Source organism: Physeter macrocephalus, chromosome 11 (assembly GCF_002837175.3).
Source record: "Physeter macrocephalus isolate SW-GA chromosome 11, ASM283717v5, whole genome shotgun sequence".
In the NCBI taxonomy this organism is placed as follows: Eukaryota; Metazoa; Chordata; class Mammalia; order Artiodactyla; family Physeteridae; genus Physeter; species Physeter macrocephalus.
In genome coordinates, this window is record NC_041224.1 from 134,770,865 (window position 1) to 134,798,138 (window position 27,274).

Here is a 27,274-nt window from a genome sequence, read left to right on the forward strand (position 1 = left end):
GCTGAATAACCGAGAAGAAATGGATAAATTCCCATAAAAATACAACCTACCAAGACTGAATCATGAAGAAACAGAAAGTATGAAGAGACCTATAACTAGTATGGAGATTGAATCAATAATAAAAAAGCTCCCAATAAAGAAAAGTCCAGACCCAGATGGCTTCACTGGAGAATTCTACCAAATATTTAAAGAGTTAATGTCACTTATTCTCAAACATTTCCAAAAAAATTGAAGAGGAGAGAAGACTTCCTAACTAGTTCAACGAGGCCAGCATCACCTAGATACTAAAGCCAAAGATACCACCTGAAAAGAAAACTACAGGCCAGTATTCCTGATGAATATAGATGCAAAAGTCCTCAACAAAATACTAGCAAACTGAATCCAACAGCACATTAAAAGTATTATACACCATGACCAAGTGGGAGTTACCTCTGAGATACATGGATGGTTCAAGAAAATCAATTAATGTAATATACCACATTAACAGAACAAAAGATAAATCACATCTTTACAATAGATGCAGAAAAGGCATTTGACAAAATTTAACACGCTTTCATGATAAAAACTCAACAAACTAAGAATAGAAAAAAATTACTTCAATGTAACAAAAAAAAGCTACAACTAACATCATTTTTTTTAATGTCTTGAGATATTTTCTAATTTCCCTTTTGCTTTCTTCCTTGACCCAATGGTTCTTCACGAATGTGTTGTTTAATTTTCTAGTTTTACTTCTGCTCTTAGAAAATGTAAAGAATATAAAAAATATGCAAGGAAATAACAAAAAATGCCAGTCATTGAGTATAATTTCTTTTTATTTCATGGAACACTTTTAGAAATTAACAACATACTAGAGCATGAAAGCAACACTTAACAAATTAAAGACAGTGAGACACAGTGTCTGAGAGTACATCTCAACCACTTACTGGCTCTGCCTGTGTCCCATTTCCAAAAATGGATAATAATAATGCATACTCCATAGGGTTATTGTGAGGACTAACTGATACAAAAATCAGAAAAAATAATTATAAAAATAACTGCAGGGAACTATATTCAATATCCTGTCATAAACCATAATGGAAAATAATATGAACAAGAATATATATGTATAACTGAATCACTTTGCTATACAGCAGAAATTAACACAACATTGTAAATCAACTATACTTCAATAATTTAAAAAAAAATAATTGCAAATATCTCTCACAAACATAGATTCAAAAATCCTTGACAAATCAAATCCAAATATATAGATAAAGGATAACATATCATGACCAAATATGTTTTATCCCAAGAATACAACATTGGTTTAACATTCAAAAATCAATGTAATAGACCATATTTGCAGTGTAGGGGAGAAAATCATATCATCTCAATAGATACAGAAAAAGAATTTGACAAAATTCAACAACCATTCGTGATTTTTATTAAAAATCAACTTTTAGCAAACTAAGAACAGAAATTCCTCGATCTACTGAAGAACATCTACAAAAATACCTATAGCCAACATAATACTTAATGATGAAAGACTGAAAGATTACTCCCTAGGCAAGAGGCAGGTACTTCACTTCTTGTCCTAGCCATTGTGCTGGAGGTTCAGCCATTGCAACAAGGTAAGGAAAAACAGACAAATATTAGAAAGAAAGAAGTAAAATTGTCTTTATTTGTAGGTGACATGATTGAGGAAAAAATTTTAATGGACCTACAAAAATCAACTAGAGCTAATAAGTGAATTTAAGAAGTTTGCAGGATAAAACTATTTCATATACTAGCAGAAAACAATTGAAAAAAATATAAAGACAATTCCATTTATGATAGTGCCCCACCCCAAATTAAAATATTTATGAATAAATGTAATATATGTGCAAGATCTTTACAATGAAAACTACAAAACTACTGAGAGAAATTAAAGAAGGCCTAAGTAAATGGCAAAAAATACCCTGGAAGACCCATTATTTTTAAGATGTCACTTCTCCCCTAAATTGATACATACATTCAATGCAATCCCAATTAAAATATTAGCAGGATTTTTTGGTAGCAGTTGCCAAGATTATTTTTAAATGTATGTGGAAATACAAAGCATTTAAAATAGCGGAAACAATTTTGAAAAAGAAAACCAAAGTTGCATGATCACACTACCTGATTTCAAGACTTCCTGTAAAGCTATAGTAATTGAGACATTGTAATACTAGGGAAAATATAGACATATAGATCAATGGAGAAGAAATGAGAATGCAGAATTAGACCCACACATATATAGTCAATAGACTTTTTACAAAGGTGCCCAGGTAATTGAGTGAGGAAACGAACATTTTTTTCAATAAATGGTTCTGAAATAATTGGGTATCCATATGGGGAAGAATGAATACTGATTCTTACGTCACACCATATACTTAGATATATACTTGCTCTGGATCATAGACCTAAATGTAAAAGCTAAAACTCGTAGAAGAAAATCTTCATTACTTTGTAGGAGCCAAATATTTCTTAGGAAACAAAAAGCATGAACCGGGGCTTCCCTGGTGGCGCAGTGGTTGCGCGTCCGCCTGCCGATGCAGGGGAGCCGGGTTCGCGCCCCGGTCCGGGAAGATCCCACATGCCGCGGAGCGGCTGGGCCCGTGAGCCATGGCCGCTGAGCCTGCGCGTCCGGAGCCTGTGCTCCGCAACGGGAGAGGCCACAGCAGAGGGAGGCCCGCGTACGGCAAAAAAAAAAAAAAGCATGAACCAAAATTGACAAACAAGACTTTATCAAAATAAAAGCTTGTTTTTGCAAAACAGATAATGATTTGCAGCACATGTATCTTGCAAAGTACTTGTATCCAGAATATATTAAGAACTCTTACAACTCAACAGTAAGAAAATCCAATAAATATGGGCAAAATATTTTAAGACACTTCACAAAAGAAGATGAATGCGTGGCCAAGAAGCACATGAAAAGATGCTCATGATCGTTAGTCATCAGGAAAATGAAAATTACAACAATGAGATACCATTAAATATTGACTAGAAAGACTAAAATTAAAAGTTTATACCAAGTATTGCCAAAGATGTGTATTAATAAGAAAATATACCCTGATGATAGGAATATAAAGTTTATACCCACTTTGGAAAGCAGTTAGACAGTTTTTGAAAAGTGAAATGTCATAAAACAGCTCTTGAAGTCCAAGAGGCCCAAGAGAAACAAAAGCATATGTCCATACAAAAACTTGAATGTGAATGTTCGTAGTAGCTTATTTCACAATGGCCCAAAACTGAAATTAACCCAAATATCCATAAAAAGCAAAGGGATAAACAAAATATGGTATATCTATACAAAGGGGTATACTTTGCAGTAGGAAAGGAAAGTGCTAGTGATAAACACAACAACATGGATGTATCTAAAAAATCAATATGTAGAATGAAAGAAACCAGACAAAAATGAGCTCACACTATGTCATTACATTTATATTAAATTTTAGAAAATGCAGACTAACCTATAGTCACAAAAAGTGGATTACCTATTGATTGGGGCCTGGGGCAGGATGAAATTTAGTGGGTGTGGAAAGATTCTGTATTTGATTGAAATGGTGGCTTCACAGGTTGCAAAAGTAGACAAAACTCATCAAATTGTACACCCACATACATATATTATACCTCAATGAAATTGATTCCCCCTGCAAAAACAAAAACAAACAAACAAAAACAGTGCAGAGGTTTGAAATATAATCTGAGAATAAAACCTAAAGTGAGGAAGAATGTAAAAAGTGTAGCCCCGTTATTTAGCAGCTCTGTGTAACTTCATAAAGTTATGTGGGTAAATGACATAACCTCTCTATGCCTATTTCCTCATTTATAAAAATGAGAATAATAATAGTACTTACCTCATAGAATCATTGTGAGGAGTAAAGTATATAATTCATGTAAAATCTTTAGAGTGGTACCTGCCAAATGGTGTTGATTATTAGCTATTAATATTAAATTTCAAAAAATTGGGATTTCTTAGACTATGTTCTCTCATCCCCAAATAACTCTGAATTCAGTAACAGAAATAAGGTGTGAAAGTTTATTTGGAAAAATTTTAAACACTTATGAACACATGGGTAAAGGATGTAATCACAATGAAATTTAGAAAATATTTAGAATATGATAATAAAAATACTATATATCAGAACTTTATATGAAGCAGCTAAACTGGCACACAGAAGTAAATCTGGAACTTTAAATGTTTACATTAGAAAAGAAGAGCCTGAAATTTAGCAAGTTAAGTAAGCATCCAATTTTATGTTAAAAAAAAAAAGATAAACCCAAAGGAAACAAGCAGAAGGAAATTAATGTAGAGATTAATAAAATAGAAAACATAATAATAAAGAGGCTTAACAAAACCAAGAGCTACCTCATACTTTTTTTTCATGGTCAAATTTCTTCAGGGGTGACCATGTACGTACTCACCATCTTCTCACTTCCCCAGCCACTCTAATCTGCTTTGCCCCATCACTCTACCAAAAGAGCTGTTGCCTAAGGCTTACAGTGACCTTTCTATCAAGTTCATTAGGCACTTTTCAATCCTCACCCAGGTTCATCTCTCAGCAGCAATTGACTCCATATTTTTCTCTATAACACTTCCACTGGCTAGCACACTGTCCTGGATTTTTTTTTTTTTTTTTTTTTTTACTACCTTGCTTGCTTCTCTTCACACTCATCTGCCTCTGCCTTGCCCTCAGAGGTTGAAGTTTCTCAAGACCTAAGCCTAGGTCCCTTGCTCTTGCCAAGTGATTGCATCCACATTCTTGGTATTGTACCATTTAAAAGCAGATGACTCACATACACATATCTATGATCCTAACACAGACTCTGAGCTCTAGCTTTCTATATTCTACACCTATTTGACATCTCTTCAAGGATATCTGAAGCCCTCAGATTCAGCATATCCATATCCAACATATTCAAGTGAGCCCAGGATCTTTCCTCCTCCCTCCCCACTCTACACCTATTTTCCCCCAAACCTCACCTTCCTCTTTTCTTCCCCATTTCAGTGCCTGGCACTGCTATCCATGTATTTACGTAGTTCAGAAACCTATGAGTCATTGATGCTGCCTTCTCTCTCATATCTCACATTCACCCCATTACCAAATCCTGTCTGTTACCTCCTAACATCTCTTAAGTCCATTCACTTCTTCCCATCCACAATGCCTGGTGCATACTACCATCTATCTATTGCCTAGTCTATGGCAGTTAGCCTCCTAATTGCTGTGTCTATATCCTCTGGGTCTCACTCAAAAAGAGCTTCCTTTAAAACAGGGGTCCCAAACTCAAAGGCCTAGAGGGCCCTGCATATTACCCTCTGAGAGATAATAGGGAATGGTAGTGACTATGGTGTACTAGAGAGCATATATCTAAAGAGGGCACTACATTAATTCAGTTCCAGCTGTGAGATGACATTGACAAATCATCTGATTTTTCAAGAGAAATCAGAAATTTGGATTTTTTAATAGGAAATCTACTTTTTAAATAATGGAATTGAAGTATTGTTTAAAAAAATAAATACCATAGGCTAACACTGGTTAAGCCAAACAAAACATTTTGTGAATCAGATCCAACCCATAGGCTACTAATTTGTATTTCCTCCTCTTCCCCCTTTTGTTTTTTCTGTATTATCTTCCTTAGAGGAATAAAACAAATCAACACCCTATTTTCTTTATAATGTCCATATAACAAAGCTAAATTACATTTAATACCCATCAACATTAGTTAAAATGAACTCTGAGTAATTTACACCTTAACTTATGGGAAGTTTATGTTCTAAGTTTGACCAAATATAAAGAAAGTACCATACATCCCCCTGTGATATACCATCAATGTCTGCCTCGCTCTACTATACTATATACATTGCTTTAGGTCAGCCATTATTGTACATTTGTTTTGAAGGAAATTTTGCATGCTCTTCAGCACCTAATATGTGTGATCAATGCTTAATGACTTGGATGGTTGAGCAAATTCATGGTAAAGTTAAGGAGTTTAAATGTTTCCTTCTCTTCCTCCACACAATTAAAATCAGAATCTCTAACTTAGCGAAGTAGAACTTTGCATCTAACTTGTTTTTTGTTTTCTTTTGTTTTGTTTTTTTGCGGTACGCGGGGCTCTCACTGTTGTGGCCTCTCCCGTTGCGGGGCACAGGCTCCGGACACACAGGCTCAGCGGCCATGGCTCACGGGGCCAGCGGCTCCGCGGCATGTGGGATCTTCCCGGACCGGGGAACGAACCCGCGTCCCCTGCATCGGCAGGTGGACTCTCAACCACTGTGCCACCAGGGAAGCCCTAACTTGTTTTAAATAAAGACAAACTTCTATAAATTAAGTGTCCTTGTTATCTTTTTATTTTAACTTTGTTGAGGGGTCTGTTTAAGTAGTATAATTTCATCAATAGTCCTGAACTAGAATTCTGAGAATATGAGTTCTGGTCCAAATCCTATTCTACTTGGCTAATTGGTATTTGTCAAATCACTACTTTTCTGGGCCAGTTGTTTAATTTGTAAAGTGGTTAGTCTCAGTGATATCTAAGACACCTATAGTTCTCATAGTTTGACACTGATAACGCATCTAGAATTTGAGGGTTTCTTTAAAAAATCTCTTACTTTATGACCTAGTTCTGAAATCTAATACAGTGTCTGTGAATGCTACCTCTGAGATATGAATGCCAATTTTTAAATTACACATATCATGTTAAAACCAATCAAAGTTTAGTTTGTTTAGGACATAAATATTTAAATATTTAGAATCATCTGCTTTCTAAAATAAGGTGTAGCTGTATATTTCAAATCTGTATGTTCTAACTTTTAACAAAAATTCAATTACAGCTGCCATTTTTCATTAGCACGTTGATCACATGCTACAATTTTTTTTCAGCTTTAATCTCTCAGTATAAAAATGCTTAAATAATATTTTCTTAAACTTTTGTGCTCTTTCCTCAGCTATTGTGTAGGACTTTGTCCAGTTGCTGATGAAGCCACCTAGGCTGGTTTGAGGTGACACTGTGTACTCTAGGGAACTTTTCTGTCATACCATGGAATTAGCAGGTTTTAAGCTAATGTGAATGATCATCATCACTGATTATGTTCAAACTGTTATTGTCCTTAAGAAATCTAGATGGAAAGAAAGTAAGCAGTGTTCCTTCTGCTTTTTTCTCCCTTGGGATATTCTATTACTTCTTCTGATACATTCTGCCCTTTTTTTCCCCACCATTATCTGTCAGAATGATATTCTCCAATGACTCTGGCTCTCTGTCTTTATCTTTACAAAAAGCAATTCTGCTATCTTCCTAGTTTGAAAAGCATCAAAGGTTTTATGAAAATCAGTAATATACAATGGGGGATTTTGTGTTGGAAAACTTTTTAAAGGATAGCACAGTTTCAGCCCAAATACAATTTAGATTAGTTTCCTAACAATTCTAAATCCATAATGTATGAGACTCTTAGTTCAGAAATAAATTCTTTATATTCCTTAATATAGGTTAAATTTTCTTCAGAGCTGTGCATGGTAAACTAATGAGCAATCCATAGTACCTGTTATATTTCAGGGTGATTTTCAATAATGAAAGCTCATAAATTTTCCTCCTTACTTATAAAATTAATACTTCATTCCTGAAAAAATAGTTATTTATGCTTTTTTAAAAATATACTTCTAGTTAAGTAAAGGATATGGTAAAAGTACTTGATAGTCTGCAAAACAACACAAAATGAAGGTGTTAAACTGCTTCTAGATCATTATATTTTACTAAACTGATCATTTGGTTTCTGAATATATTTTTCTTGGGCATGTTAATTCTGCAAATCTTGAAACAACTAACAAATAGTTGCAGTAACATATATATGACACTGCTATTAATAAAGCAGTATTTGTCTCCCTAAAAATGAAGGAATTAACTTGAACTATGTACCATCAAAGATCTAAATGTACAAATGTATCAAAGAAAACCAGGATCCCTATGAGCCTTGAATTAGGAGTCAGGACACCTGGGTTTTAATCCTTTCAATTTCCTGTGTATTCCTAGACAATCCACTTAATCTCTAAAGCGCAGCTTTATTTATAAAATTAAGTTATTGAATTAAATCTCTAAGGTTTCTCTTAGTCCAGGAGAAACTGGGACAAGTTTCCAGTTGTCCTATCCCAGCAGAGTCTTACGGACAGTGCTTATTCTCCTAGCAACAATATGTGACAACACCTATGAAGTATTGCCAACCAGGAGAGCTCACCTAAGACATGCTGTCCAGGTTTTTTATTGGGGATCAGTCAGATAGGCATGGAGCATCTCCCTGGCAGACTTTAATTACTCAGTCTCCAACCTCTTCAAAGGTCAAAATGATACCAAATGGCCTGGGTCACATTAATCACATGTTAGCATAAATTATTATGGTGGTCACATGGCCACCATAAATCACATTGTTAGCATAAATTATTTGGTATGGCCCAAGGCCCCAGGTAAACAAAGACATTCTTATCAGGCAAGATATTCCAAGGATTCGGAAATGTCTTCCAAGGGCTAGGCAAGAGCCAGATCTTTCTGTGTAATGTGCAGGGTTTAGACAACTCAGGCCTGCTGAGTTAATCCTTTGCTGCATACTTTTCAGTGAAGTAATCCTCTAGAGCCTTCTTGAGAAAGGGTGCTTGGTGAGCAATTTCTGGGGGCTTTTCATGTCAAATATTTTTTGCTCAACTGTCATATTTGATTGATAGTTTATAGAATTCTAGGTTGGAGATAATTTTCCCTGAGGATTTTTAAGGTGTTGCTCCACTTGCAGTGTTGTTATTGAAGCTTGAAAGCCATTCTGATTCTTGATCCTTTCTATGTGAATTGTTTTTTTCTTTACTGAAAACTATTAGATTTTTCTTTGACCCTAGTGTTCTGAAATGATGTCTCTTCACATGGATCTGTTTTCTATCCATTCTGCTGGGCATTGAACATGCGCTTTTAATTTAGTCACATGTATCCTTTAGTTTGGGGAAACATTCTTGAATTTTTCATTGATTTTCTCCCCTCCTTTGTTTCTGTTCTCTCCTTCTGGAGCTCCTAACATTTGGATGTTGGACATCCAAGCAGATCTTTTTCTTACCTCTTCTGTCCTATTTTTCATCTGTCTTTTGTCTCTACTTTTTTTAGGGAGATTCCCCCAACTTCTAGCCCTTCTCTTGACATTTTAATTTCTACTAGCTTGTTTAATTTCTATAAGCTCTTTTTTTTCCTCTGAATTTTTTTTTATTAACAGCATCTTGTTTTTGTTTCATGAGTGCAATATTTTATCTCTCTGATTCTATTAATTAAAACATTGTTTGTTTAGTTTTTTCTTTATAGTTTTCTTTTTTCTATTAGTTTGTTGTGATCTCTATCTTTCATTGAAAACTTTTGAGCTATCTGGTTATCCTTGGCTGTCTGTTCATAATTAAGAGTGGAAGCTCTAAGCATGTGGGTGAGGCATGTACACACTAGGTGATCTGGCTGGACGATTTGTTATGGAACCTATGATGCTGGTATACTTAGGTCTTTCCTCTTGGGCCACTCAGATTTCTCTGGGGGAAAAGTATTCTAATCCTTCAGAGAATGAAGGTGTAGTTTACAACACTTTGAGAACCTAGTCGGGGAAGAGGGTTTGGGCATGGGAGAATCCCTTTACTTGGTGTTCATTACTAATCTCCCTGTTTTTTGGAATGGTCCCAAACTATCAACTGTGCCTGCCATCTAACTCTCACTCCAGGCCAGAATAGCCTCTTCAGAGAATAAACACTCAGATATCTGGCAGAATGAATAAGTGGCATTTCAGGCATGGACTAGGGAAAGAGATTTAGGGATCTAACTGCTCTTAAACAGCTTTTATCTACCCCTGTTTTAGCCGCTTCCACCTCTCAGTTCCAGTGGTACTTGGTTCTCTTGGTTCCTGAACCTTTTGAAGATTCTGAAATATTTATCAGGCTGGTTCTCAGTCCTCCTCACTACTGACTTGGGATTCATCACATTTTGTTGATGATCCCTAAGACCACCCTCAGCCTCAGTGATTCGCTAGAAGGACTTACAGTTGTTATGGTTACAGTTCATGGATAGGGTAAAATCAGCAAAGGGAAACGACACATGGAGTAAGGTCCAGAGGAAACCAGGAATAAGCTTCCAAGAGTCCTCTCCCAGTAGGGCCACATTCCTTCCATAATGAGTTGTGACAACATGTGAAATGTTACTTACCAAGGAAGCTCATTAGAAATTCAGTGCCAAAGTTTTTTATTGGGGCTTAGTCATGCAAGCACTCTTTGCCCAACACCAAAATTCCAGACTTCCATAAGGAAAGCAGGTGTTGTGTATAAACCATATTGTTTGCACAAAAAGCTTAGGCACAATGAAATACATTTATAATTTAGGGAATGGTGAGAATCTTCCCAAAAATCCAAGTTCCCAAATGCCAGCCAAGTACCAGCCTTACAAGCAGGCTTTTCTAAGGATAGCAGTCTCAGGCATACTATATTAACTCTTTTCTGCACACATATCCATCTGCTTTCTAGCTTCCAACACTTTGTTATTGTATCCTTTCCCATTCTACTCACACTTATGGGTTTATATCTTTTAAGAAAATCCCTTTGCTATTGTGGAGTTTCAGGTGAGAACAATTAGACATGTATCTTCAGTATTAACCTGGAATTTTATTATATTGTAAATCAAAAGACCCCACTTTAATTGTATAAAATCATTTTAAGCAACTTGAGAGAAAACAGACTAAGCAAAGAGAAGAAACTTTAAATTTAAAAAAAGATGTTAGTATCCTAAGAGAGTGACAAAAAGAGATTGTATCCTCTGTATCCTAGAAAGAAGAGGCTGCTGTAAAGAAAAAATATTTAGAAGATTTTTAAAAAGGAGTTTTTAAAAAATGAAGTATAGGATAGGCATTGAAAGAACATCTGAGAAAAGTCTGGCTACTCATAGCTAAGGCATATAAAAGCTTCATTTTTTTAATATGCAGCACTAGCAATAGTAAGCTTGAGAATGGTGCACTACTCTCCATAGGAAACTAAGGAGAGTAAACTAAACTAATTAAATTGAGATGGAAACTAAGGAAAATGCTTCTGTGAAAGAAATCTACATAGTTGGAAATATATGCCTATCTATTCAGAATGGGGAAGAGACTTTGTTCACCCCAATTTATTTTTGCATCAATTCCAAAGTTTATATAGATATGTTCTCCAATAAAGTTTCTATTTCAAATTGACTTGACAAAAAGAAATTGCATAGAAAAGCACCCATTCTATAGGTATTTCAGTATCTACTGTCTCTAAGCAGCATGGGTCTGAATGCCATGGGGGACAGTAAATGATATATAGCTCCATGGTGACTCTTCCTCAAATCTTGGGATACCTGTATTAACTAAACTTATATTAGATAACATTCACAAATAAAATATATTTATCATACTCTCATCTTTCTTCCCTTTACTTGAAGAACTAAATAGGGAGACAAAAGATGAGAGTCTGAATTATAAAATAACAATCATTTCAGATCACTCATAAATAGGTTAAATATTTTAAAATAAGTTTGCTAGTGATAAGTGTTTTAAATCTTCATTAATTCAAAAATTATAAACTTATATTTTCTAAATTAGGGACTACTAGTTTGTACATAGGGAAAAAGGTAGGTTATATGATGAAAAACATTTGATATCCATCAACCCATATAATTGTTCATAATTTTAGAATAAAGAATAATATCCTCCTAAAATAGCCCATTTAAGTTCTAAAATTTGTTTGGAAATGCAAAAGACCTCAAATAGCCAAAGTAATCTTGAGAAAGAAGAACAGAGCTGGAGATATGCTCCTGCCTTCAGACTATACTACAAAGCTAAGTCATCAAAACAGTCTATCACTGGCACAAAAACAGACTCACAGATGAATGGAACAGAATAAACAGCCCAGAAATAAACCCATGCACTTATGGTCAATTAATCTAGGACAAAAGAGCCAAGAATATACAATGGGGAAAAGACAAGTCTCTTCAATAAGTGGTGTGGGAAAAATGAACAGCTACATGTAAAAGAATGAAATTAGAACATATTCTCAGACCTTATACAAAAATAAATTCAAAACGGATTAAAGACCAGAAGCCATAAAACTCCTAGAAGAAAACATAGGCAGAACACTCTTTAACCTGAATCATAGCAATATTTTTTGGATCTAAGGCAAAGAAAACAAACAAAAAAATAAACAAACGGGACCCAATCAAACATAAAAGCTTTTGTATAGCAAAGGAAACCATCAACAAAACAAAAAGACAATCTACTGAATGGGAGAAAGTATCTGAAGATATGACCAATAAGGGGTTAATATCCAAAACATAGAAACAGCTCATTCAACTCAACATCAATAAAAACAAACAACCTGATTAAAATATGGGCAGAAGACCTAAACAGATTTTTCCATAGAAGACATATAGATGGCCAACAGGCACTAATCATCAGAGAAATGCAAATCAAAACCACATTGAAATATCACCTCACACCTGTCAGAATGGCTATCATCAGACCACAAATAAATGTTGGTGAGGATGTGGAGAAAAGGGAACCCTCATACACTGTTGGTGGGAGTGTAAATTGGTGCAACCACTATGGAAAACAGTATGGAGTTTCCTCAAAAACTAAAGATAAAGCTACCATATGATCAAGCAATTCCACTCTTGGGTTTATATCTGAAGAAAGTGAAAACACTAATTCAAAAAGATACATGCACCCCAATGTTCATAGCAGCATCATTTACAATAGCCAAAATATGTAAACAACCTAAGTGTCCATCAACAGATAAACGGATAAAGAAGATGTGGTATACACATACAATGAAGTACTACTCAGCCATAAAAATAGGATGAAATTGTACCATTTGCAACAACATGGATGTACTTGGAGGGTATTATGCTCAGTAAAATAAGTCAGACAGAGAAAGACATCCCGTATGTTATCATTTGTATGTGGAATCTAAAAAATAAGTGAATGAATATAACAAAACAGAAACAGACCTACGGATATAGAGAACAAACTAGTGGTTACCGGGGAGAGAAGGAAGAGGGGGTATTAAGATAGGGGTATTAAGAAGTACAGACTACTATGTACACAGTACATAAATTGCAAGGATATATTATACAACACAGGGAATATGGCCAATATTTTATAATAACTTTAAATGGAGGATAATTTACAAAAAATTTTTGAATCACTATGTTGTACACCTGAAACTAATATAATCAAATATACTTCAATTTTTTTAAATGTTTAATTAAAAATAAAATAAAATGGCCCATTTATTCAGTTTTTCTGATACTAAGAAAGACCTGGAAAGATATGGCCCCTCTGACATAAATTGGCATCAGCAAATCATTTTCATGTATGCTATCTACCATTCTAAACTTCTGGAAATCTACATAAAGTACATGTTTACTGTGCTTCATGAACTATCATTCACTGTCTTAACATCTTAACAAATGATAATTGCTTGACATTTTTTATATTAATTTTGTTTACCTAGCATCATGTCCTGTTAGCTATATTCTACAAAACACTTGGAATCTACTAATATCAGGTCATCATTTTTAACTTTATTATAATCTCAATGTGATTGAAGCACCTGGTTGTGTTTATATGATGCATTGTAACATTCTGCAAATCTGGGACCACTGCTGACCTTTAATTCTTTCCTTGTTCAGCTCAACACCCTCTCACACCCATTATTTATCCCATCCCATGACCTTGTAGATTACACTTTCTACCCTGTCCCCATTCTCTTCTTCATTTGAACCTTTTAAATGCCTTCACTGAAATCTAGCTTTTTCCAGACAACCCTTTGTAAACACCCCATCTCAATTTGTGGGAAGAACAGTCAGCCTGTTTTATGTTTCCCAGTACTCCTGATGTTATACCATCATCATCTCTCTTAAACCCATGCCATCTGATTAGGTCATCACTGGCTATAATAATAACTTCCACTTTCCTGGATGAATCATCACTTTCTTTCTCCTGGCCCTGTCTCTTGAACATCTATAGATGTTCTTCAAAGCCCATATTGATAATGCATCCAATGTCTCTCAATTTAGTGGCTTCTCAGAGCTCTAAAACCCTCCACTTCTATTTGAGCTACTCAACAGCATGACCACACCTTAGATCAACTCTTGAAAATGAAGCAATTCTTTCCAACCAGTTTCTTCTCTTTCCCCTTATACATCTGGAATTCATCCCTTTATATGTTTTTTACCCTCATCCTAACCTTTACTCACTTTACCCCTTTTGTTTCCCCACTCCATTAGCTTCTTTTTAATGTCATTTGCGTTTAGAACCTATGGTCAGTCTAGTATTCCTCATCCCTTGAATTTGCTGTGCCGATGTGGTTCACTCACCCACTTTTTCTTTCTCTACAATAGTTCCACGTGTCTAAATAGTTCTAAATTTTTGCTTGAAAAATGCAATGTAGTTATTTGAACTTTTTATAATGGCATCTTTTTTTTTCTGTTAGAGTGTTTCAATTTTCAAATTAGGAACCCCTACTGACCACGTATACTGTCAACTGTCTGACTTTAACTGGACCTCTCTGCTTCTCAATGTAATCTTTTATAGCCCTTCTATTCATGTGTTCCAAATGTTTTCCATATTTCAAGGGCTTAAATCTAACATCCCTTCTCAGGATATGACCTTGCCTCCTACTTTACTAGAAAAGAATAGAATCCATCTGCCAAATTCTCTCATCCATCTTCTCTACATCAAAATGTTGTGTCTATGCTACATCCCCACTTCTTATTCTAGCAAAGAGAGGTTTGTAGATTATTTTATATTTTCTGTGCAGACCTCCAAGATTTTCTTCAACTATCTTTTCTAACCTCTTGACTCAATAGTATGTGTTTTACTTTTCAGGGATGACCTGCCTCACCTAGAGCCTTCTTTAGCAATTGAACTCTCCTTTCCTCACTCCCACTCTCCTCCATTTACCATTTCACCCCCTCTAGTTCATCTTTGATCAGCAGATTATTAAATCAGAAACTGTGAAAGTCTGAGATTTTACCCTACTTGAAAGCTGACAGGTTAGCCTGCCACAGTTTTATAATACATATACCAACAGAAAACAGAAGACCCATGGGTCAGAGAAAAAGACCATTTATTACTCATGGCAAAAAAACAAAAAGCAAGCAAAGCAATGTTTTGAATCAAGCGCCCAAGCCCAATTCCTGTAAGGCAACAGAGTGAGAGCCAGATGTTACCTGTGTCTGCAGCAAGGTGTGTTACAGAAGAGAAACCCCCAAATGAGGAAGACAGACAGACCTTATCTTTATTCTGGAATGTAAGCCAATCTTCACCAAGGAGAGAGAGGAAGACTTTACTCCCCTGGAATATCTCCAGGGAGGGAAATGTTCTGTATATCATACCAGTCAGGAGACAGATCTTCCCTCTGACCCTAAGGTAGACACTATCTCTAATTTTCAAGGATGTTTGCTGTGCAAACCCCTTGCATAGTAGAAAACCTGGCATGCAGAAACCTGCAATATTCCAATACATGATTTCCAATACAAATTTTCCTTTTCTTATCTCCTATCTTCAAATATATCTCATATAGTCTGTGCTCACCGCCTTTGTCATCTTACTTCCTTGCACTTTTTCCTGTCATTCCACTGAAAACTATTCTCTTCAAGATACCTCAATCAAATGGTTGTTTCTTAATTATTCTTGACTTTTTGCAGAATTTAGCAATGGCTGAACTTTCTTCCTTTCACCTCTAAACTACTCCACTGCTGTCTAGTCTGATTCTTAAGTCTGTGTCCTTTGCTCATCTCTCTTTTCTTCCCTTTTTGGGCTTTTTCATTTTCACTATTAAATGTGAACATATCACAGGTTGATTTCTCATTCTACATTTGCTCCCCCAAATACATTCTACTTTGAGTTGCAGCTGTCACCTCTGTGGGTGGTTGTGATTTACTTCTTATATTCCAAAACTCACCTGCCATCTCTATTTCTGCCTATATATAATAAATTTTAAAACTAAGGATCAATTCTATGACCTGACTTTTAAAAATTGTTGTCAGTGGGACTTTCATTCTATCAGTTCTTTAGATTCAAAATCTGAGAATGAGATTGCGTGGACTCACTCAAATGCAACAGTCTTTTAACTGGAATTCTTTATGCCATTCTAATCCATTGTCTACACTGTCACCTAAGAAATCACCTGAGCATAAAATCATATTACAGAGTTCGTGGGAGTTAAGGTCTAATCCCTTGACATTTTTGTATGAGGTCTCCGTGACTGGACGACTGCTTTCCCTTCAGTTTCTGCTTGTGCTGTATTCCCATACTCACCCACACCACAACAACATGCCAAAGTACTTGCTTTGACCTAAATTCACCGCTCATTTATTCAAACATTTTCTGAACCTACTGTGAACCAGGTATCATGCTGGCCACTGGGGCTATACATATGAGTAAGTTACGGTCTCTCTTAAGAGGGGAATAAAAATGTAAATAAATGCCATAAAGTATGATTTGTAATGCAGGGATACAGAGTGGTTTCCCTCTTCCTAAGGCACTTAAGGTGACAACATAAAAATGGCATAGAGTGAGGTATTGAAGGATGAGTTGGAATTTGCTCTATGACCATGAAATCATATTTCAGGTAAAGTAAAGACATGTACAGAGGCACAGAGATGTGAAATTAAACCCCTTATTTGAAAGTTGTAAATAATTCAGAATGAGCAGACCATAAGATTGAAGATGGAGATAAAAGGATATAATGATGGGAAGGTAGAAGTAGGTGATAAAAGACCTTTTCTGTATCAAAGGAGTATGGGCTTTTTCCCGGAATAGTATAATCAGATTTACTTTTTTAAAAGAAGGTGTTCCATCATAATAATAATTTATTCAGGCAAGAATGATTGATAGATGCTAAAACTAGCATGTGGAGGTTTGACGAATAAAAAATATTTACTAGTCTCTGAATACCTCTCCACATGATACTCATTACAGTGGGAAAAACAGTAACTTAACCGTGGAGAAACCTGGTAGATACCATCTTAACCAATGATCAAAGTTAACCCTACAGTAATGGGACAAATCAACATCATGAACCTCATGATATAATGCACTGAGAAGAATGCAGCACCATCATTTCTGTGGTATTCCTACCAAAATGCAAATTCTGAATCTAATCATGAGGAAACATCTGATAAACCCAGTGAGAAGCATTCTACAAAATCACTAGTCTGAACTCTTTAAAACTGAATATCATGAAAGACAAAGGGGAAAAATGACAATTAAGGGATTAAGTATACATGAAATCTATGTGTAATGTATAATCTTGGACTTTTCCCTCCCATAAATGGCATTTTGGGGACCAAATGGCAAAATCTGAGTAAGGTCTGCAGATTAGATAATAGTATTTTATCAGTATCAATTTTATGATTTTTATAATCATACTGGTTATATAAGAGAATTTCTTTTTTAAGGAAGTATACATTGAAATATTTAGAGGTAAAGGGTCATCATATATGCATCTTAATCTCAAATGGTTTTTTAAATCATATATAGAACATGTTCACGTATAGGACATGTTTATAGCAGCGTTATTCAGAGTATCCAAAAGGTAGAAGCTGATCAGGTGATCATCAGTGGATGAATGTTTAAACAAAATTTGATATATACATAAAATGGAATATTATTCAGCCTTAAAAGGAAGGAAATTCTGACACATCTACATGTGTGATGTCATGGATGAACCTTGAAGACATTATGCTGAGTGAAGTAAGACAGTCACAAAAGGACAAATATTGTATAATTTCCCTTATATGAGGTACCTAGAGTAGCCAAATTCATAGAAATTAGAATGGTGGTTGCCAGAGGCTGGAGGGGAGAGGAATGTGGAGTTATTGTTAGATGGATACAGAGTTTCAATTTGGGAGGATGAAAAAGTTTTGGAGATGGATGGTGGTGATGGTTGCACAACAATGTGAATGTACTCAGTGAAATGAAACTGTACACTTAAAAACTGGTTAAATTGTAGTTTTATGTCCTATATATTTTAGTACAACTTTTAGGTAAAAATAAAACATGTAGAGAGGCGAGAATAAAGGACAAATAGCAAAATGAATAGTTATCTTCTAAAGATACAGATGGAGTTAAGAGTGGAAGCAGAGAGACTAATTAAAAGGCTATATAGGGCTTCCCTGGTGGTGCAGTGGTTGAGAGTCCGCCTGCCGATGCAGGGGACACGGCTTCGTGCCCCGGTCCGGGAGGATCCCACATGCCGCGGAGCGGCTGGGCCCGTGAGCCATGGCCGCTGAGCCTGCGCGTCCGGAGCCTGTGCCCCGCAACGGGAGAGGCCACGACAGTGAGAGGCCCGCGTACCGCAAAAAAAAAAAAAAAAGGCTATATAGTGGTAAAGACAAAGAAAACAGATGTATCTGAGGATGATTTAGGTGGTACAATTTGAGATTAATAGGGTAGTATTTTAGAATCCTCTATCACATCTAGCTTGTTAACCAAAATACAATAGATATGAATAGACGCACAGGCTGCTATCTTTGCCTGAGCCTTTACCTGTGTAACACTTATTTATCCTTCATAACTTGACTCAAATGTGACTTCTCTAAGTCCTGCCTGCCTGACCCTTTACACAGTCTCTCCTCTTTCTACCTCTCACCATTTCCTGCACTGAATTAGCCTATCCCCCTTGTTAGCTGTTGTGCTAGCATCTTTTGCATTGATGACATAATGTTTCAAAATAATTGGTTTATCTCTTTCTTCCATATAGTGAGCTCCTTGAGGGCAGAAACAGTTACTGTATGTATGAATCCATGGTACCCTTCATAGTGTGTGCTCAGTAACTGTTTGAATGGAATCAGTAAGTTATTGAGTACTTATACTGTTTTCCTTTATAATGTTCTGTACTTGCCTCTTTCTTTCCAGGACCCCCCACCCTCTGCTCAAAGTTCATACTCTATTTCAGTAGTCTTGTAATTAGTCTTTCTACTTCTAGTCTGAAGTTTCTCTGCAGTTGCCTTATGTTGATGCCAGATTAATGAAATTCTGTGATTTGGAGTGCTTACATAAAAACCCTCCATATCTTCCCATTATCTAAATAATAAAGTCCATATTCACCAGTTAGGAATTGAGACCTTCCACAGTATGTTTTCAGAAGTTACCATGTTTATTTCAAATTCTACTTAACCTACCTGCTTAACTTTATTCATCAAATATTTAAGGACCTGCCTTTTGCAAGGCTTTATGAAGAAAGTAAGTTTACTAAATATGATCTCATCTTTGTGTTCATTTTTTTCCCTTTCTTTTTACTATTTTATTTCATCTTAGGGGTAAATAATATTGGGATAACACTCACCCGTATTCATATTTAAGTAAGTTGTTCCATTTTAAGACAAAACATGAGTGATATAATGAAGTTTAGAATAGGTGGCAAGCCATCCTGCCCATTGTCTGGCTTATTTGCAAAACAGAAACAGACTCACAGACTTAGAGAATGAACTTATGGTTACCAAGGGGAAGGGCAGCAGGGAGGGATAGTTAGGGAGTTTGGGATTGACATGTACACACTGCTATATTTAAAATGGATAACCAACAAGGACCTACTGTATAGCACAGGGAACTCTGATTGATATTCTGTAATAATCTAAATGGGAAAAGAATTTGAAAAAGAAGAGATACATGTATATGTATAACTGAATCACTTTGCTGTACACCTGAAACTAACACAACACTGTTAATCAGCTATACTCCAATGTAAAAAATAAGTTCAATAAATGTTTAAACTGAATTAATTCTGTTTAAAAATATAGAAATTTAAGATTATACCATAGAAAGTTATTAATTTATTGTATTAAACCTTTGGAAATCTGCCTATTTTTTCTTCAGCGTAGTTCAACTGTCAACTTTTGAGTTTTACTTGCTATCTATTATTATTTGTTGTATCACTTTGAAACACAAAATCAAAACAAATTTAAGAATACTATATTACACGTGTATTCAAAACTTTCTTTCTGTACTCTCTTTATAGGTTATATGTAAAGTCAGATGTGCAACTGAACTTGACAAACACAAGTAAGTTTCATGAGTAGCAAGATCTATATTTTTTTTCACAGTACACTTCTCAAGGTAGAAGGGCTTTGCAGTTGAGGATGCCTTAGCAGTTTTATAGAAGATCAAGTAGTTAGATTAGTTCATAGGAAGTGAATTGAGTAATCTGGTCTTTCCCCTTCAGCAGTATTGCTGCCAAACACCTTTTTTTGCTGCTCTGTCACTGGCCCACTTCAGATGTCAGATGTTTTAGTACTGTTTCATAGGGTCCACAAATACTCAAGATAGATTATGCTGTTTAGAGTAAGAATATATAGTACAGTTCCATGAAATAAGTAATATTTCAGTACTGATTCACCTCACAAATGAGATTGCTAAACCTGGGAATCAGAAGCGTTGGGTTTCAGACCAGTTCTCCCACAAACTTGCCAGCTATGCAACTCATCTAACCTCTTGGTGCTTTGTTTCCTAAACTACTATAATCCCCTGGATGCATGGATAATTTCAAGGTCCATTTTGGGTTTCAAAGTATACAATTATTATTTTTATTATTTAATCTGAGAGAATATTAAGATCTAAACTTCTCAAACGAAAATCTTTGTACTTTGCATGTATACTTAATAAAGATTGCTTGTTACAGATTACACATTACCTTCAATTTTTCCTTGTGTAAATTACTCCCAAAGGCAAACAACATTTTATGATCCCCACTATTGAAAGTGACCAAAATGGAAGATATTAGAATGGCAAATAAATTTCTAGATCATGTTAACTTGGGGTATAAATGTATTTGAACTAGGATTACTTTCATACAGGAAGCTGTTCCAGCTATTTGATACAGACAGCCACACCTTACCTGAAGAGTTTAAAAATTAGAGGTGGTCCAGTTTTTCTTAGGGGGAAGTGGTTAAGCATTTTACTTTGGGAGTAGTTCTGTATGCATAGTAAATATGCAACTTTATAAGAAGATGAGGTATTGATGAGTGTGTGAAACTCTACGTATATTGTCCCTATGTTCCTCTTTAGTCTTGTTTGAAAGAAATGTTTGCTATAGATAATCAGATGTTCATAAAACTGAACATTGTTTAAAACACATTTCCCTTACCTCTTTAAGTTAATATTAATGATCAATTTAAATTTATATACTGTATATTAATTTTCCAAGCAAATTATAAAAACCTGATAATTCTTAGAATGGAAAGGTCAATGAAAATGTGCTCAGCAGTTACAAAAATGAAAAATTCAGGATTACTTGAATTAAGGTTAAAATAGTCCAATATTATTCTTCCTGGTAGAAACAACTGAATTCAAGTCCACATGAGATTATTTTTAAATGAGTGCTTTAGAATCTCATGCCATTTTTAAATGGCTTAGATACTAATTTCATAATGGTAAAAATATCCCAAGTAACTCTGAGTAACTATTAAATTTGTATTAAATTAAATTACAAGCAGTTTGAAGGAATTATTGTACTTAAAGTAAGTACACACTAATTCAGTATTAAGTTTAATTTCTCATTAGTTTTATAAACATCTAATAAACTAATAAACTTTACATCTAATAAACTCATTTTTTTTCTTTCAGAATTCTGTTGCATTTGGGCTTTATATTGGCAAGCCTTCTCTTTTTAGTGGTGAACTTGACTTGTGCAATGCTAGTCCACGGAGATGTCCCAGAAAATCAGTTGAAATGGACTGTGTTTGTTCGAGCATTAATTAATGATAGCCTGTTCATTCTTTGTGCCATCTCTTTAGTTAGTTACATATGCAAAATTACAAAAATGTCATCAGCAAATGTCTACCTCGAATCAAAGGTAAGTATATTTCTTAAATTTATACTTGAAAATCTAACTTCAAATCTTCATCCTATGAACCATATTTTAATGGAAATTTTATAATTCTTTAGAAAGCATTCTGAATGTCAGGTACATTTTTGAGCATGAAAGAATGATCACAAGAAATTAAAAGGTATTCAAAACTTAGCCCTTACTAAACAATGTTTTTTTAAAAAAAGCTCATCATGAGCATATTGTATTTTCTTTTTTATTTATTTATTTATTTTTTGAGCATATTGTATTTTCTATGACTTATATCCTCTACAATGGAGGCTAATTAAATGATATAAACCAGAATTTATACGAATGTATCACAAATAGTCTAATATACAAAGCCATACTAACAACTTAAGGTTTCATCAGTAAGTGTGACAGTATTGCCATTAAACAAATTTACCGCATCATGTCTATTCATATTTGGGTTAGCAATGTTAAAATGTCATATTGGTACAGGGATGTTTTTTTGTATAAAGGTTTAGAAAATGTTACTTCACCCCATAATATGAAGTCCCTATGACATTTGAAACAGCTAGTCATGTAACTAAATTTATAAATGCCTTGCTTCTCCCTTTCCTTATACTTTGGGTCAGTAAACAAAAGCCAGTGTTAACCTATTAACAGAAAACCATGAATGTTTCTACTGTTGTTGATTGACAATGTGGTTGAGTGATGAATCAGTGTCCCAGTGTATGTATGGCATTGGATGTGGGGTATAGATGTATGGATATTGGCTCATAGCCCATCACAGGCTTAGTTCCTCATCTATGCTTCCAGAGTGGTATTGGGCTTGTTGGGCTTATGTATACATACAAGCTTGCTTTAATGTGGCATCATTGCCTATTCACTGAAGATAAACAAGATAGTGTCTTAAACAGAACAGTCTTCTGAAATATTTTTAGACTTCTATATTGTTATTATCCTTAATATAATCCTACTAAAGTTAATTAAATGCATGGTAATTAACTTGTCCTTTAAGTTTACGTAGAGATGTTACCTTTATTTTTTAAACATATATCAGTAGAAATATAAATATAGAAATAAAAATAGAAATAGAGGAGAGAGAGAGAGACAGATAGACAGACAGACTTACTTTCAACCCATTAATCTCACCCGGAAAATTATTTTATTCAACTTCTAAACCTTTACTTCCTAAAAGTTAAATATTTTAGCTAACTCTGGCTTCAGTTTCAGTGTTAAGAATAATACACTCACTGTTGTTGTGGTGCATAACCTTTTGGTGTAGCAACAGCATCTTTTCATAGTGTGATAACATCACCATAGAATCCATACCTCTTGTTGTCTAGTGATAAAGCATACACAGATGTGGTTGAATTTAAAGAGCTTCTTTTCTGAATACCTAGCAACTTTCTAAGTTTGGTTTTACTCACTCTGATATAGAAAATTCTCTGAATAGAGTTAAGTTGCCAGTCTCAGGAGGGAAGTTCATCTGATAACTCCTCCAGAATTATTTCAAATACCTTTCCCTCTCTATTTATGAAAGGTATTAAATTTAAAATCTACATGGATTCAGAATTATCTAGGAACGCTACAGAGAAACATGTTCAAATACATACCTATAAAGGTAAATATAATATGAGATATTAGATTATTTGTATTATATGTTCTGTAGTTCTTGGTCTTCCTAATTAGGTTATAAACTTCTTTATTCAAATATTATGTCATCTTGCTTTCACATTCTCTTTGTAAAATCACTAGGCTCATTTTTGTGTTTTGACTTCTATAACAACATATAGTCATGGCCATTTCTTTTATTCAATCAACAAATGTCTGTTGAGCATTTATATCCTCCACTTTCAAACTGACCTTGTTTCTTGCTACCTCTCAGAGAGTTTCCTTAAAGTTCAGACTTCAGTCTGTTTTTCTCTTTATTCTTCCCTCCTTCTTCTACATATTTGGTGATAATGAGATCCTCCATGATTTGTCTCAACCAATCTTACCTACCTTATTTCTAAATGGCACACAGTATGCTTCCCTGTCTGTATATCCTTAGGCCATTTCATCTTCCAGGAATGTTTTTCCCTCCCAGTGCTCTATTCCTGTTTGTCCTTATCTTACCCAACTTTAAAGGCATAACTCTAATGTTACCCCTTTTTATGACCTCAATTTGGTCCCTTCTCCTCCATCTCCAGAATAAAATTTAGAAATAACTCTCTATCTGAATCTTTTAAATTTAATTTTATTCTTTTAGCAACTAGAACAGTGCTTTGATTTGGTTCTTTTTCAAAGTAGCAACTCTAACTTGCGTTTTAAATATTAGTTGTTGTCAATTTGAATAGTTTATTTCTGCTCTTTCATTTTTTAATTTTTGTTACTTTGTTCCATATCTATGTTCTTATATAGATACTTAATTTATTATTTTGTAAACTAATAAAGGTATTAAGAGCAATATGTTTTCTCAAGTACTGCCTTGGCAGCTTTCCATAATATCGTTATATTATAGCAACATTCTTATTTAACAAAAACACAGAAAATTTTCCGTTTGGATTCCAGCCATGTCTCAAATACTACATATTTACACATCAGTGCGAATTACACATTATCTCTACATATATATAGATACTATCTCTACACTCCCTTTGGTGGAAAGTCTAAAATTCAGATATCTGTCCTCTTCAGGCCCCCCAACCTCCATAAGAAATTATCAGTTTTACCCTCTGCTTGATTGTCCATGCATACGAATGTGACCTACTAAACAATGTAGAATTTCTGTACTCCAGGTTCTTGTTAGAAAAAATTTACTATCAACTGTTAAATTCAAAGGCTTAATTGCTGGAAAAATTACCTGAAGGATGTACAGTCTGTCCATTTCCCTGTCTATTCCATATCTTCTCCTCTGCCCAATCCAGTTCATTACAGAGTTGTATTCTGAGACTGCATTGTGCCCTGGATAGAATTGTCTTTCCCAACATATAATGTGACATTATGCTTTGGCCTACGTCAAGAAATATGTACGAAATTCTTGTAAGAAACATTTATCTTAAAGTCTCTACTGTATTATGTTGTTAAGGATATTGTCCATACAATTAATGTTCCCTAGAAAAGATCTTTTCCTCCAATTCAGTACTAGGTAAAACATTATTGATTAAATTCTTCTTTTCCCTGGCTACTATGTTGTTCAGAGGCAAATATGTGACTCACCTTTATATCAATCGTAGATGACCTTATGATACTCATTTTTGGTTCTGGGTCTACCTCTAGTTTCATCTCACTTTCTTACACCACCCTCGCACATTCCTATGTTTATTTTTTATTCTGTGTGTATCTCTGTAACTATTTCAAATTCTCTTTTGCAATGAGGGTGATATAAATAAAAAATGGGATTGGATATACTTTGGGATATGTTTATATCTCTTTTTCAGGTATATTGATTTTTTTTAATTAATATGAAAAGACCTTAGTGAGAGACAGTATATCATAGTGATTAAGAGCTGGAAACCTGGGATCAGAGAGATAAGGATCTACTCATTGGCTGTATGACATTGCACAAGTAACAGTACATCTAAGTGTCACTCGATCTGTAAAATGGAAATAATGACAGTATTGATCTCATAGGTTGTTTGAGGGTAAAAGTAGTACCTACCTTATAAAGGTGTTATAAGAATTAAATTAAAATGCATATAAAGTGTTTAGTATAATACCTCGCACTTGGGAATGAGCTAACTTACAAATGTTAGCCATTATTATCCTAATGTGTACTAAGGGATGGTAATGTAGCTTCAGGAAGTTCTTGAATACCTGAAATTGTTGGCAAATTGTATCTGGAGACAGATCCTATATATGTAATCAAATTCTCAAAAGGAACAGTGTAAAAGGATAAGGATTACTGAAGAACAGGATCTCTCTTTTAAATAATTTATTGTAATTTTATTTGACTCTATTTATATCCCATCCCACACAGATTTTGTAAGGGTTGAAGTCTCTGATAGATTACATTTCATTGTTTAACTCATTTTTCTTAGAAATTTTTGGAACATGTATTGTTTAAATTATGTAATGGCCTTTTTATTTTTTTTTCTTTTCTTGATATTAGCTTTTAAGTTTTTGTCTATTGCTGACATTTCAAGTGTGTCTCATTAACTTTAAACAAAATATTATAGAGTTTCTTTTTTTACAGACTCTTTATAGGGTAAACAAATAGTTTATATTAATTAATATGATTGTTTGTTGGTATTGATCCTTTTCTCCCATTAAGGTTTTTGGGTTTTGGGGGGTTTTTTTGTTGTATTTTTTGCGGTACGCGGGCCTCTCACTGTTGTGGCCTCTCCCGTTGCGGAGCACAGGCTCCGGGCGCGCAGGCTCAGCGGCCATGGCTCACGGGCCCAGCCGCTCTGCGGCATGTGGGATCTTCCCGGACCGGGGCACGAACCCGTGTCCCCTGCATCGGCAGGCGGACTCTCAACCACTGCGCCACCAGGGAAGCCCTAAGGTTTTTTTATTGCTGTTTGCTTTGCCTTTATTTGTATGATTTCTGTGGTATATTTGAAGGTATTTACTTTTCAGAATTATAACTTTTAACATTAAAATGCATACAATAAAATTATTTTTATTCTAATATTCCTTTCCATTTTAGAAAAAATAAGCATATTTATAAGAATATAGGAGACATATCATTTTTAATGGAAAAAATAACTGATTGGCACAAAAAGGTATAAACCGATGGTAGATGCTTAGTCCCTATAATGGCAAGTTGGAATTATCTACATGAAAGACCACTCAAAGGTGGGGTGGGAATAAAAGTTAAGCTTTCAGCCTTACATCTCTGGTCAAGGACACATACAATTTTATACCTGGATAAGAGTGTAAAAGGAATCATTATCTGACTCAAGGTCACCTTATCTCCCTGCCCAGTTAGCCATTTACAAATAATGCATTTTCTCTCTCTCTCCCGAATGTCTAACAGTTTTAATTACTATGTAAACCTTTCTGTCCCATGTTCACTCAATCCTTGAGCCATATTAATTAATGTATTAGGATGGGAGGCATCATTAGCATCTTGCAGAGACACAATAACATTCAGCTAAACTACATTTCTGATCTTTCATGCAGACCAGCTGATCCTATAAGACTAAAGAAGGAGTGTATGGTAATTTAGGCCATAATTAAAGAAATAGGCTAAAATGCCAATAGTGTCTCACTTCCACCACCCTGAAATATGACTTCACCAGAATTTGGTGAGGATGGTGGTTAAAAAAAAAATAGAGGCTGCATCATCCTCTGTAATAGGAATGATTGCCACCTTCTGTTATAATTTCTCTCCTGAGTCACTGGGATTTTCTTTATCTATCTTAAGCTGTGGTACTTCTTTAATTTACTGCTTTCATTACTCCAGTTCTTATACCCCAAGCCTTATTTCCTATTCTGTTCTATTCTGT

The 27,274-nt window shown here is 34.9% G+C and overlaps 1 protein-coding gene across 1 annotated transcript in view; it reads left to right on the forward strand.

Annotated features, from left to right (window-relative positions):
• Positions 1-27,274, forward strand: part of GPR137C (G protein-coupled receptor 137C) — a 52,293-nt gene that overhangs the window by 10,302 nt on the left and 14,717 nt on the right. Inside the window, exons 2-3 of the mRNA XM_024118412.1 lie at positions 20,028-20,071; positions 21,632-21,860. Coding sequence (XP_023974180.1) covers positions 20,028-20,071; positions 21,632-21,860 — 273 coding nt within the window. The remainder of the gene's footprint in view (positions 1-20,027; positions 20,072-21,631; positions 21,861-27,274) is intronic.